At 52.2% G+C, this 14,231-nt stretch overlaps 1 protein-coding gene across 5 annotated transcripts in view; it reads left to right on the forward strand.

The window, feature by feature from the left end:
- Window positions 1–8,439, forward strand: part of EPHB2 (EPH receptor B2) — a 196,438-nt gene extending 187,999 nt beyond the window's left edge. For all 5 annotated transcript variants that reach the window (XM_045035274.1, XM_045035271.1, XM_023258287.2 and 2 more), the window contains exon 16: window positions 435–8,439. In XM_045035274.1, the coding sequence (XP_044891209.1) occupies window positions 435–543 (109 nt within the window). In that variant the 3' untranslated portion in view covers window positions 544–8,439. The remainder of the gene's footprint in view (window positions 1–434) is intronic.
- The last annotated feature ends 5,792 nt before the right edge of the window (window positions 8,440–14,231 follow it).

Consider the following 14,231-nt stretch of genomic DNA (forward strand, 5'->3'; position numbering starts at 1 on the left):
AGGGTGAGGGACAGACAGTGTCCAGTAGGGATGTGTGGGACAAGACGGCCAGCTTGGGGTCATATTCAGAACACCACCCAGGTCTGCCTGTGACCATGGGCCAATCAGAACCTCCCTCGGCCCCAGTTTTCTTCTGTAAACGGGAGATTGGTAGGACGATCAAAGGGATATAAAGTGAGCGGGCGCTTCATAAGTGCAAGTTCCCTCCTCCCTCCCCGTAGCAGGGGAGACTAGTGCCCCCTGAGTGTCCTGACTCCCAGTCACGCACTCCTTCCACCCCCAGCCCATCACTCCTGCTCCAGACATCCACCCACTCACCCCCCTCCCTTGCTCTCTTCAGCAGGACACCCCTGGAGAAGCCCAGACAGCTCTCTACCTGGCCCAAAGTCCCCTCCATCCCCACATTTCCTAACGCACATGCTTCTCTCCTAAAGGGACATTCTCCGGGTTGGGGTCACCTTGGCTGGCCACCAGAAAAAAATCCTGAACAGTATCCAGGTGATGCGGGCACAGATGAACCAGATCCAGTCTGTGGAGGTTTGACATTCATCCGCCTCGGCTCACCTCTTCCTCCAGCCCCCCCCCCCCACTCCGCCCCACACGCCAGCCCCCTGGTTCTCCGTCCACGTCCACCGCAGGGTCAGCCACCTGCCAGGAGGCCACGGGCAGCAGGAAGAACCGAGCAGCGCTCCAGCCACGAGACGTCACCAAGAATATGTGCAACTCAGATGATGGAAAAAAGGGAACGGGGACAAAAGAAAATAGATCCAGGGAGGGGGCGGGAAATACAAGGAATATTTTTTAAAGAGGATTCTCATAAGGAAAGTGATCATTGTTCTTAGGGGAAAAAAAGAAAAGAAAAGAAAAGAAAAAAAAAAAAAAAGGGCTTGGGAGATCCACGCGATTTGTCCCAATTGGAGACCAAAAGCAGTTTCTCTCCAACTCCCTCTGGGAAGGCGACCTGGCCAGAGCCAAGAAACACTTTCAGGAAAACCAATGTGAAGGGGGAGACAGGGGCCACCCTTCTCTCCTGTCCCTGGGCTGTTCTTCCAGGCCTCACTCAACAGCCACACGGCAGGCAGACGGGGCAGGCGCGCGGACAGGCAGCCGCCACCAGAACCACTCGGGGAAACTCCACTCCCGCCGCCACTGGGCAAACAGAAGAATTTTTCTGTCTTTGGAGAATATTTTAGAAACTCCAATGAAAAAAGACTTGTTTCTCCTGTCGGCTCATGGGGCCGAAAGGGGGCTGTTGTCTTCCTCGGTCGGGGAGACCACGGGGACACCGGCAAGGTCAACCCTCCTGAGGATGCATAGCCCTGCCTGCGGGCCCGATGCTGCAGTGACGACTGCCACTGAGAAGGATTGCTCCTGCATTTGGGTTTGTTTACAGCAATTCGTGGACTCGGGGGTATTTTGGTCAGGGGTGGATTTGGTTTGGGGGGTTTGTTTGTTGGGTTGTTTTTTTTTTTTTAATGACAATGAAGTGACACTTTGACATTTCCTACCTTTTGAGGACTTGATCCTTCTCCAAGAAGAAGGTGCTTTCTGCTTACTGACTTAGGCAATACACCAAGGGCGAGATTTTATATGCACATTTCTGGATTTTTTATATGGTTTTCATTGACACTCTTCCCTCCTCCCCCTGCAGAGAGTTCCCCCCTGCTGCCAGGCCTCACCAAAGCCAACTGCCACGGGGCCATCTGGGCCGTTCAGAGACCAAGTGAGATTTGGGAGGATGAGGGGCCAAGGTGGAGGGGCACCCCACCCAGGACTGTTTTTGAAAGCACCAGATTGAGAAAGAAGTGAGCCCTAGGGCTGCAGAATCACACGACTTTGCCCACTTCTCCACCCGCCCTCTGCCCCAGTCTGTCCAGTACTTTCTAGACAAATAGGCCCCTCCGAGGTTCCTGAGTGCCCTCGGATGGCCAGAACCCAGTTTCGCCTCTGGGAGCCTAGACTGGGCCCCAGATCATTCACTGTGATATCCCAGCCCTCCAGAGTGTCACCCTCAGAGATGTGTGCAGGCGCTCCTTCCCTCCCCTGGGGGGAAAGCGTATGGTTTCTCTCCCACCCCCTCCCCCCACCCCCAGCCCAGACCTTCACCCAGGTCTGAAGGTCTTGGCCGTGGGAAAACCATCAGCCACGAGGTCTGGCTACAAACTCCCTCCTGTGAGCAAATGCAGGCACTTGAGCAGAACAATCGGTTAGTGAACTGAATGGAAATAAACACTTTAGTTATAAAATGACCCCTGTTCTCTGTAAGTTCCAAGAGAGACTCTGGCACCCTGGGGCATGTCAAGTGACCCATGGTGCTCTTTCAAGGGATGCTTCCTTCCCCGGGGTTCTAGAAGGCCCAGGGCTGAGAAAACACATGGAGGACACCAAAGGTCCACGTGGCCTTTGTGGCTCTGTCTTGTCAAAAGCACGGGCAACAGAAGAAGCAAGTTGGAAGTGGCTCGGAATTCACGTTCAATGCCCTGCAAATCAGGATGAGCCGCTTCGGGAGGCATCGGGAGCAGGAGGTTGACAGGGGTGCACCCGGTTCTCCTGGGCCAAAGGAAGGGGGTCCGGGTGTTAGGTAAGCTGTGATAGTGGTAGTGCGAGGGTCCTGGAGTAGCCATGGGTCCCCAGTCAAAGCCACAGGTAAGATCCCCTTATCCTGGTCAACACCAATCTCTGTGCAAATGGGCTCCTACTTACATGTAATCAGAAATCTTTTTGTGGAAGGAGGAGGCAGGGAGGCGGATGTGCTGTGGGTATCAAGTCTGGCTGAGGAGGGAGAGGCAGAGACACCACATCTCAGGACCTTCCCCTTTGTCCATGGGAGACTGACCAGGAGGAAGGATCCCAGCCGCAGGTGGCCCATGGGGCAGCCTGGCCCAGCCTGTCGTCTGTCACTCACCTGTTCTCAGAGCCTGAGATGTAAAGGGAAGGAAGGGATTAAGAGGGGAGCATGGGCCCCTGGGGGGAACAACAGAGTGAGCCACAGGGAAGGCATTGGCTTGCTGCCCACGAACTGGCCAGCCTTGGCCCAGCCAGCTGCCCTTTGTGCCCCAAAGCTGCCCAGCACGGGTGGCAGCTGTCCTAAGACACAAGGTCACCTTCTGGAGGGAGCTGCCTTGATGCTCTTCAGATTAACTCCGTCTCCCCAGCCCGCCCCCCACTACTCTGGGGCCCCACACAGGGCTGGCACTCAGTGCTTCCTGTCAGATGGCTTCCTGTCCTAAGCTGCTAGGCTGGTGCCCGCTCGCCAACTCATTTGCCCATCCACCCTTGAGTGCCGAGTCTTCAGGGGTCCCGGGCCCCCCGGGCCTGCTTCTCAGAGTGAGGATGCCACCCAGACCCTCTGTGTCCCCACTTCAGGGTAACAGGTATCACTGTGACTGCCCCGGGTGTGGGCAGAAGCCCACCTCTCCCTGCTGCTGGGGCAGCTCTGTCCCCACCACCTCTTGCTTGCTTCTCGGCGGGGAGCAGCAAGCCATTCTGCCAAACGCCTTCCGCTGATAATACCCACTCGCCTGGGCACACGGCTCCGAGCCTCCCGCTGCCTGGTTACTAATCCTTTCCTGGCTCAACCTCCCCAAGTGCCAGCCCCCACCTGCCCCGCAGTGTCAGAGGACTTTCCGGCTGCTCTGCACACAGTTGGTACTGGAGGAAAGAAAGCCGCCTTGTAAACACGGGCCAGGGCACCATGGAAATGGGGACCAGCTGCTCTCGGAGGGTGTGACAAGCAGACGTGTGTAGGGCCAGGCTGGTACTCCTACTCCACTCCTACTGCCCCAGAAGCCCCCAGAATGGGTTATTGTTGATCAGCGGGTCTCTTCCTGGGGGATGATATTCAAAATTTCCATCAACTGGTAAAATGTGGACGGATCAATCAGAATAGATGATGGCCTTCGTGCTAGACCAAAAGGCCTCAGAGTAGGGGCTGGGATGTGAGGGCAGTCGGGGACACTTAAGGGACTGGGGCAGTGCTGTTTACTAACCAGTGGTGCTTCCTGCTCAGATGGCATCAGCTGGACTTTGTCCATCATTTCTGGTTGGTCCCCATGCTGCCACCTCTCAGGGAGCTCTCTGCTACCCCCTTGTGTGCAGTCACTAGCCTTGCACCCTCTCGAATCAGGGGCTCATCCCAGAAGACAGGGAGCTCCCAACCATGCCCAGCCAGCCCTTCCTCTGCCTGGCTGAAGCACAGGAAGGACCCAGGATCCAGATCACCACCCACCCCAGTGCTAGCCCTCGGGCACTCCTGGCTCTCTCCTGGGCCCCCGTGGCTCCAAGATGGTACTAAAAGGCTGGAAGACTCTTGCCAAATAGGGTAAATGCATTCAAAGGACAGGATGCCCCATGATGCTAGGGGAAATACGCCCTGACCCCAGAGTGGCAGCCTTGGTCCTGTGACTAACTTGAGACATGAATCTGGATAAGTCATTTGCCTTCACTGAACCTCAGTCTCCCATCTGTAAAGTGAGAAGATGGGACTGGGCGAGCCAGGCAAGCGAAACACTTTCTATGCCACCGTCCTGTGAGGAGGGACTATTTTCTCCCATAGGTGGGCGGGGGGGGAGGGGAGACTGAGGCTCAGAGAGGGGAAGTGGCTTCCTCAGGATTACACAGCCAGGAAGGGACAGAGCAGGGCTGTGTTCATCTGTTCCCAATGCCCACTCCACCACACTCGGGTGACATGAAGCACACGGTCAGTGTCTGACGCTGGTTGGTAAGAGAAGAGAATGCTCAAACCCCTGGGGTTGTCAGGGAGGCCTTCGTGGAGGAGGCTGTCTTGAAAAGGACAGAAGTTGAGAGGAAGGTCACTCCAGGTGGGAGGTACAGTATAACCAGAGATGCAGAGGCCAGAATTGTCCAGCCATGAGGAGTCAGGTCTGGATGAGCCAAAGGAGTGGTGGGAGGTGGGGGTTGATTGAAGAGGAAGGTGAAGTAGCTTGAACGTGATGCCCAGTCCAGCCACAGCAGGTTCTTGAGCAGAAGGGCAGCAGAAGGAGCATTGGGTTCTAGCAGAAAGAGTCCGTCCGGCCATCAGATGGATGGCAGGATGCCTCATAGCTCCCCCTCTCCTCCTGGAGGAAGAGCCCCCTGGAAAAGCCCTCATTTCTTCCAGGAGAATCCAAGCCCTGCTCCTTCATTGTCCATCCTCACTCACTGAGGCAGATAATCCAAAGAGTCATTTCAGCTGCTTGGAACAGCAGGGTGGGTTTTGTGCTACCTGGTTCCTAATTCAGCTGCACTCACTTGACCCTCACCCCATTTCCGCCAGGCCCCGCTGAGAGCTGCCGGGCACTGAGGGAGCTGCCACTCGGGAACCAGGGTTGCGTGGATGCGGATGGCGGTGGTGGCGTGGGAAGGCAGGCCAGCATGCTGGCAGAGCCCTGGGGGCACAGAGCAGAGTGCAGGGGTGAGCAGGGGCTCGGGCTTGGGTGGGTGGCTCGCACACTGCCCAAGGAAGCCTGTCTCTGCCCCGGGAGGCCTGGCCCTGCCGAGATTACCCAGACGCGTTGGAAGGGTCTGTCTGGGGTCCTGCCGTTTTCAGTAGTGTGTTGTGCTGGGGAAACCCAGAAAGAAGTTGGGGAGCCACATTGCACACGCCTATACCACTTGCTGGCCTTGACAGACTCCCATGAAATGGCTCCTGCCATATAATTTAGCATGAAGAATGACCTTGGAGCTGGCCAGTTTCCCCTTCAGGGAAACCAAAGACAGTGACTTGTCCTTTGTTCTGGGACGCAGGAAGGCTCAGGGATGATGCCCTGGGAGGCTCACCTCAGGAGGTTGATGCCACGGGCAGGGTACTAATTGCTGGTACACTGTGTGGGGCTCTTACTGGTGTTATCATCCCCTCTCTGCTGGTGAGGAAAGCGATTCCCAGAGGTGATTCCCAGACCATCCCAAGCAAGCCATCTGCCTTTAGTGTTCCCTCCTTCCTGCCTCATAGGATCTTTCAAAACTTTTGCCATCAGCCACCTGTATTAGAATCTTCTGGGCCGTTCATCTTGCAGATTCCTGGGCTGCACCATGACCCCGTAAGTCAGAACCCCTGAGGCCAGCCTCTATTTTTAATAAACTCCTCTAGGAGACTCCTCCAGACACTGAAATCTCTTCACTTCCCCCACAATGACCTATGCCCTGATGTCTGCAGGGAGGGAGGTTCTGGCGTAGACAGGGATTAGGAAAAAGCAAGACATCGTCAGATAAGATGCCCCAACTCAGACATGGATTAGGACCCATGAAGTGGGGGCTGAGCTGACCCTCAGGAATGCGTTCAGACTGAGCTAAGCTTTCAGGAAAATTAGAAAGACCCCCAGACCCAGAGTCTGTCTGAGTTTAGCTCCACAGCATGAAGGCTGCCTCAGGAAAGCTGATACAGGAAGAAGAAACAGGAATTTAATACTTCACAGGGGCCCAGCAGCCCACCCAGGCCACCCTATGGAGACCCCCACAGATCCCAAGGCTACAATCCAGGCCTGTTCATTCAACACCTGGCCAGGTGGGCCAGGCAAAGTCAGGATGGGTCTTCTAGCTGGGCCCAGAGCATCACATATGCAGCCCCCAACAACCTCTGCTACCCAGACTAAACCATGGCTTTCCCTGGAGGGAGAAGAGGGAGTCAAGGACCCTGTCTCTACTCAGGGTTTAACAGCCCCTGCTGGAGGAGGGGAACGGGAGAGGGAGGAGGTAAGAGCCAGGACCACATGCACTCTGGGGGCCCCGCCGAGACTGTAAAAGTCCAATCTAACATCCCGCGGAGAAAAGATCCCAAGATTCTAAGATTGCAAGCCCCGTGATTCTAAGATTCTAACAGAAGAATATCATGTTTTTAAGATTCCATCACCCTATGATTCTATGCTGATAGTTCTTAAAATTTCAAGTCCCATCGTTCATCCTCGGTCCTTAAACCGGAGTGCCCTAGCCGTGACGAGAGCGCAAAGAGAGAGTGAGAGACATGGGGAGAAAAACAGCTAATATCAAATACTAGCAACAGCTCCATTCTCTGAGTCAGAGATGGACCCTCGCAAGGGCCCAGGACCCTCCTTTTGAGTGTGACGCTGACTTCCTTTCCTGGGTAAGTGGCAGAATTGCCCACACCTGGCCCTCCCAGTGGCCAGTGGGATGGTGCCCCAGCTGAGCAAAGCCCTCACACAGGCCACAGTGCCTACCAGCTTGTGGGCAAGACAGTCTAACTCAGAAGCCAAGTAGGGGCCTCAGTGGCTCCATCTGGGAGGGGACTTACTTATTTGGGGTGGAACATCCCCCTCCCCACCAGAGAGGAAGGTCCAAGGCAAAGAATTGGCTTAGGAAACTGCCCAAGCGCCCCACCTTGCTGTTCAGAGCCAGAGTCTCAACACTGGGCAACCAGAGGGTCTTACTACAAACCCCAGAACCAGGTGCCTTTCCACTGACACTTGGGCTGCAGTGTCCATGGCTACACAGCCCCTGCCTGATGCCAAGGACCCTTCACCCTTTCCGGTGAGGCCACTGCCTGTGGGACCTGGAAGGCCAAGGAGGCGCCTCTGGACTGGTCGGAACGAGTGGTCAGTCTGGCTGCCCTCCCTTCCATGGACAGGGATTCTGCTGAGCAGGGGGCACAAAGCTGAGTCCCTGAGGCCGGCCCAGGGCAGGCCTGGCAGGGACACTTCCTGACAACCAGCCTCTTTGGACTCCAGAGAAGAGTAATTACTGGTTGATCATGCCCAGCCCCAAATCCTAATCATAGCTGCTATTTCTTGAGTGCCAACGATGTGCCAGGAAACGCACTTAACTTTTTATACACATTGTCTCGCTTCACCCTCACACAGCTCTGTGAGACAGGTACGATCAGAATTCCCATCCCGGAGACTAGGAACCTCAGAGACGTGTATGGTGGCTTTCCCAGGTCACAGAGCCAGCCAGTGGTCTCTGACCCCAGGATCTGCCCTCATCAACACTATGCTATGCTGCTACCAGTGGCCCCTACTCAGCCCCACCCCCTGTCAGACCCTTTGCCAATCAAATCCAGATCTCTGTGGGGGAACTCTGTTCAGGGCACATTTGCTTTGACCATGGCCTCCTGGAGCCACTGTCAGAGCCATGGGCGGTGGAAGTGAGCATTTGGACTCCTCCCTCCACAACCCAGGTGTCCATTCCAGCCTGGGCCATGCAGGCCAGAGCTCTCAACCAGGACCAGGGGGTCTGGCAGGGTTTCACTGAACCCTATTCCCTTTGGTCATGAACATGGGTTTTCCTGACAATGCTGGGGTGTTGGGAAGTGATGCAGCTGGGGTTCTGATGGCTGTGGGTCAGACCTAGCTCCTCCCCACTGCTATGACCAAGGAAATCTCACCAGCTATGTCCATGAGCAACCCTGATCCTGTTACTCCAATGCCTTTGTAGGAGTATTTTTAGCAGAACTTTTTTTTCCAAAATAAATGTGAATTGTAAAAATTATTGCTCTGACTCATGGCTTGTTCGTTTGTTTGTTTCTTTGTTTTCCCACTGAGGTTTCCCAGGGAACAAATGGGCACCCCTAAATGTTCTTAGCAGAGTTTTGAAGCATGGCTAGGAGTTTTCCAGGGCTAAGAATGGAGCCAGGGCTAGGACTAGAATTGGGGTTGGGGTGGGGATTTGTCCTGGGCTGGAGTAGGGTGTTGAACTGGAACACTACGAAGAACACTCAGTCCTGTTTAAGATTCCCATGTCTCCATCAGGGATCCTAGCCTTGGAATCACAACTCTGCCATTTGTTAGCTATGTGTCCTTGGAGAGGTCGTATAACTGCTCTGAGCCTCATTTTCATGTCTGTAAAATGGGGCAATAAAACCAATCACCTAGAGTGTAGTGACGATTATATGGCAGAGCCTTAAATATGTGAAAAGGGCTCGTCTAGAAAGCTGTTATCATTTGCAGCCTTTCCCATGCTGGAAAGAGCATTTCATGGAACCAGTGTTCCTGGGAGCAGACTTGGAGAACCAGTGCTTGGGTAATGCTCTGGGGATTAGAGGTAGAGCAGGACTGAGGCTGAAGTCAGGCCTGGGAACGCGATGGGGTCGAAGTCAAAGGGAATGGGATCTAGGAGGTTGTCTTTTGATTCATTCATTCAATACTCATTTATTCAATCAAAAACTACTTACTGTATTCCTAGTACACGAAATGTGCTGTATTAGATACCTGGGGGAAACATAAATGACCCAAATGTGCATCCTGCCCTGGAGAGCTCATCAGGACATTTGGTTGACTTCACTGCACATGAATTGGGCACCCACAGAGTGCCAGACATGAGGCTAGTACTAGGAATGCTGTAGTGACTTAGACATGTGCCCTCCCTCATGGAAGTCCCCAGTCAGTGGAGGAAACCAGTAGGCACTCAGGTTATTACAACGCAGGGCAACGCATGCAACAGTCAAAGTGCCTGTAGATTCCAGGAAAGGTGCCATTAATCCTGAATGGGAGCCCCTAGGGGTCCTGAATGGGGTTCTAAAGCATGCCTGGGAGTTCTCCTGGAAGCTAAGGATAAAGTGTTCCATGTAGAGGCAACGGCAGATACAAAGGTATGAAGTCAACATTGATATATTTTGTGAATTACTATGTAAGTAATACAAATAGAAACGTGACTACCATGTTAAAAACTAATAAATGATTCTTTATACCAGTTTGTACATACAGACCTCTGGGCTGCCAGCCCCTCTCAGGGCTTAGGGTACCGGGTGGAGGAGACTCTGAGAGCTCACAGTGAGGCCAATTGCGTCACATACCACCTGCGGGCACACAGCACAGTTAGAGCCCAGTGTGCAAACTTAAGACCTTCCTTAGACATCCTGGGGCCTCTGACTCAATGCCAGAGACAGCTTCTCTCTGTCCCAGCCCAGTTCCTCTGAGAAGTATGAATCCCTCACTAGTTCCACTGGCGAGCCCAGGCCCTGGTCCACACCAGGCTCCCCCTAGATCCAGCACAATCTCATGGAGAGTTGCCCCAGCTCAGGGACGCTGCCCCAGGTCTCCTACCCCTCCCCCCAGTTCTTTCACCAAACCCTCTTCTCACACTTCCTTCCCACCCAAGGAGTAGCTGCAACCTCCCTCTGCCCCTCCCGGCTCTATATGGGCGTCCGCGGTCTGTCGTTTCACAGGGACAGAGACATCGCAGTGACAAGAGATGTCACCAAGGAGAAAAGAGAAACAGAGGAGGAGTTTTCTCCATAGACTCTCACTAGGTCTGGTGTCAGAGCCATGGAATCCCCTCCCCCCCCCCCCCCCCCATGCCAGGTAAGACTGTAGAAAAAGTCCATCCCCACCACCACCTCCCCCCAGTCTCCACCACTCCCATCAGACCAAAGGGTGTGCCTGGGCCAGCCCTGCCCCAGAAACCCCGCTGACTCAGCATGTGGAGTCCTGGGGCCAGTAGCACCCCTGCCCACTGCTGGCATTCCTCCCCTGATGCCCCCTGGATGGAACAGTAATAAAATCTGAGACTATATTAGTGCTGCTGCTGCCATGGCCCCTCCTCCCCCTCCCCCTGGTGATGGAGGGTCCCGAGGCAGCAAGAAATGTGCTGAAGCCTGCCCCAATCCCCTTACCCCAGACCCCACCCCTACATACTCACTCACGTGCATAAGGTCCCCTCTCATCCAGGGGCACTCGTGTTTATACACACATATTTTTGCCATCAGCTACAAACAGGCACGCACCCGCACATTCATGCATGCACACATACACCCATAGCTGCAGGCTCATGTTCAGACTCACCCCATACACATCAAGTCACATATACACAACAATTACCCCACAGCATGACCGCAAGTAACTCTCAGAATACTCCCTCTGTGTCAGGCGTGGTTCTGAGTGCTCTGCACATTATCATCCTGCTTAATCTTTTAAACCCGTGCTTCTCAAACTATCTGTGGTGGAAGACCAGGTTTGCTTGGGGGGGAGGGGGTCTGTTTTGTTTTGTTTTGTTAATTTCCAGTTGTTTGTCGATCAATATACGGTCTTACTGTGAATTCAACACCCCACCTTGTTTATACCCTGTTACATGAGACTTGTCCCTGATCTCACACTTGGATACTATGGCAATGTCACGATGCTACAAATATTTCTGTAATATCTGTACCTACCTTGTCATAGACCTGAAACAAACAGTTCTAGGACAGGCACGAGTCCTATCTATATCTTGAGTAGCAATCCCTTAAAGCATGCCAGAAAGTGGACAACTGGCATTATCCCCATTCGATAAATAAGAAAACGGAGGTACAGCATTTTGAAGATTGCCCACAGTTACACAGCTAGTAAGGGCAGGAGCCAGGATTAGAACCAGGACGGTCTACTCCAAAACTGTGCTGTCTCATATCCCTACACACTTGGGCACAGAATTATACTCACATACACAACAAAAGACACACACCTGCAAATACACATATGGACAAGCACTCCAGACACAAATGTGCATGTATTTATTCACTATAGTAAACACACAGGTATGCACACAGAACTACAAGCACAAACATACAGATGTGTCTGTTTTGCTAATTATTATGTCCCTGGTGCTAGTACATTGCCTGGCACACAGTAGGCACTTAGAAAATATTTCTGAATGAATCAATATGTTTATGCCCCATATGCCTTCCTTCCATAAGAACATATTGTCTATGAGTGTATAGATTCTCTTTCATGGAGGGACTAACACAGCAGGTTATAAGCACGATCTTTGGGTTCAGGCAGATCACAGTTCAAATCCTGTCTCTGACATTAATGCTGTGTGACATGGAGAAGTTGCTTCACCTCTCTGAGCCTCAATGTCATCATCTAGAAAATGGAGATTTCAGGGGCACCTGGGTGGTTCAGCCGGTTGAGCATCTGACTTCAGCTCAGGTCATGATCTCATGGCTGTGAGTTCGAGCCCCCTGTCCGGCTCCGTGCTGACAACTCAGAGCCTGGAGCCTGCTTTGGATTCTGTGTCTCCCCCTCTCTGCCCCTGCCCACCCCCCAGCTTGCACTCTGTCTCTGTCTCTCTCAAAAATACAAAAATGTAAAAAAAAAAATTTTAATAAAATAAAATATAGTGGGCACAGAAGAATGCATGACCTAAGACCTCATTTTTAAAAAGATTAAGAGCAGCCAAATTAATCAATGGTGGTAGAATTCATGAGTGGTTATTTCCAGGAAGTGGAGAAGGGAACCACAGGAGAGGCTGGAAGTGTTCCACACCTCGGTCTAGGTGGCAGTTACACAGGTACAGACATAGGTTAAAAAAAAATCATCAATTTGCAAGAATGAGTGGTCAGGGAAGGGCTCACAGAGGTGACAGGTGAGTAAACATCGGAGGGAAGGGAGCCGTGAGTGGTTCGCTGGAGAAGGAACCGAGCAGGCAGGACAACAGGAGCAAAGGCCAAGGATACCTGGCAGGTTCAAGGAGCAGCAAGAAGGCCAGAATGGCCGAGGCAGAGAGAACAAGAGGCCAGCGGGAAGAACCGGGGTCCTCTGTAGGCCATGATAAAGACTTTAGTTTTTCTTTGAATGAAATGAAAGCCCTAGGAGTGTCTGAGAACACAAGTGCCGTGATGTGACTTTTAAAAGGATCCCTCTGAGTGTCCTGTAGACTGATGTCTGTGAGTATATTAGTCAGGGTTCTCCAGAGAAACAGAACCGCTAGGATATATATTAAGAGATTTATTTCAAGGAATCGGCTTACGTGATGTGGCGGGCAAACCCAAAGTCTGTAGGGAGGCTGAAAGGCTGGAAGGTCTCCAGCGGGAGCTGCCGCCGCATTCAGAGGCCAATTCCTTCTTGCTTGGGAACTGCAGTTTTACTTTTATGGCCTTTCACTGATTAGATGAGGCCCACCCAGGTTATCGATGCTACTCTCCTTTACTTAAAGTTCGCTGATTGTGGATGTTAACCCCATCCACAAAATACCCACGCAGGAACACCTAGATGAGTGTGTGAATAACCGAGTATCTTAGCCTCGTCACATTGACACAGAAAACTAACCATGACAGGGGGTAAGGATGGAAATGGGGAGACAGGAAATCACTATAATAACCCTGGAGGGAGAGGATGATGGCCTGGAAATGGCCAGAAGAGCAGAGGTGGGGAGGAGGGATTGGATTACAGACTCGGTATCTGAGTCTGCATGACCTACGGATGGGATGAATGTGAAAGTGGGGATCCAGGAGTCCAGCCTGGGCAACAGCAAAAGCAGAGCTTCCACTGACTGAGATGGACAGACTACAGGAGGAACTGGTCTGGGGTGAGGCTGACAGTCCCATTTTGGACATAAGGCAGAGATGCATCCTACATACCCAGTAGGCAGGTGGGCACGTAAGTCTGGAGTCAGAGGAGTAGCCACGGGTAGAGATACAAATTAGGGAGCCCAGGGTTCGGCCAGGGAAGTATGGTAAAGCCAGAAAGGGACAGAGAAGAGACAATGGCAATGACCCAGGGGCCAAAGCTGTGCAGACAATGAGATAACACCGCACACCTGTTGAGAGCGTTAAGTCTGTTAAGACAAGCTACAGACTGGAACATATTTGAAACCAGGACTAGTATCTAGAATATGTAAAGAACTCTCAAAACTCAACAGTTTCTTAGAAATCCAATCAGGAGGGGCGCCTGGGTGGCGCAGTCGGTTAAGCGTCCAACTTCAGCCAGGTCACGATCTCGCGGTCCGTGAGTTCGAGCCCCGCATCGGGCTCTGGGCTGAAGGCTCGGAGCCTGGAGCCTGTTTCTGATTCTGTGTCTCCCTCTCTCTCTGCCCCTCCCCCGTTCATGTTCTGTCTCTCTCTGTCCCAAAAATAAATAAACGTTGAAAAAAATTTAAAAAAATACATAAACATTAAAAAAAAAAAAAGAAATCCAATCAGGAAATGGGCAAAAGACATAAAGAGACGTTTCACTGAAGAGGATATACAGATGGCAAAAAAGTGCATGAAAAGGTATTCAACGTCATTCATGATTAAGAAATTACAATTACAAAAATAGTGACCAATGCTGGCACAAATGCAGGGAAACTATATACATATATAACTGTATGTGTGTGTGTGTGTGTGTGTGTGTGTGTATACATACATATACATACTGATACATTGCTGATTGGATTATAAAATGGTACAGCCACTCTGGAAAACAGTTCATCAGTTTCCTTAAAAAGAAACAAAAACAAACAAACAAACAAAAACCCTACCATATGGCTCATCAGTTGCACTCCTGGGCATTTGTCCCAGAGAAATAAAAAACTTATGTTCACACAGA

The sequence above is a fragment of the Felis catus genome, chromosome C1 (genome assembly GCF_018350175.1).
Source record: "Felis catus isolate Fca126 chromosome C1, F.catus_Fca126_mat1.0, whole genome shotgun sequence".
NCBI lineage: Eukaryota > Metazoa > Chordata > Mammalia > Carnivora > Felidae > Felis > Felis catus.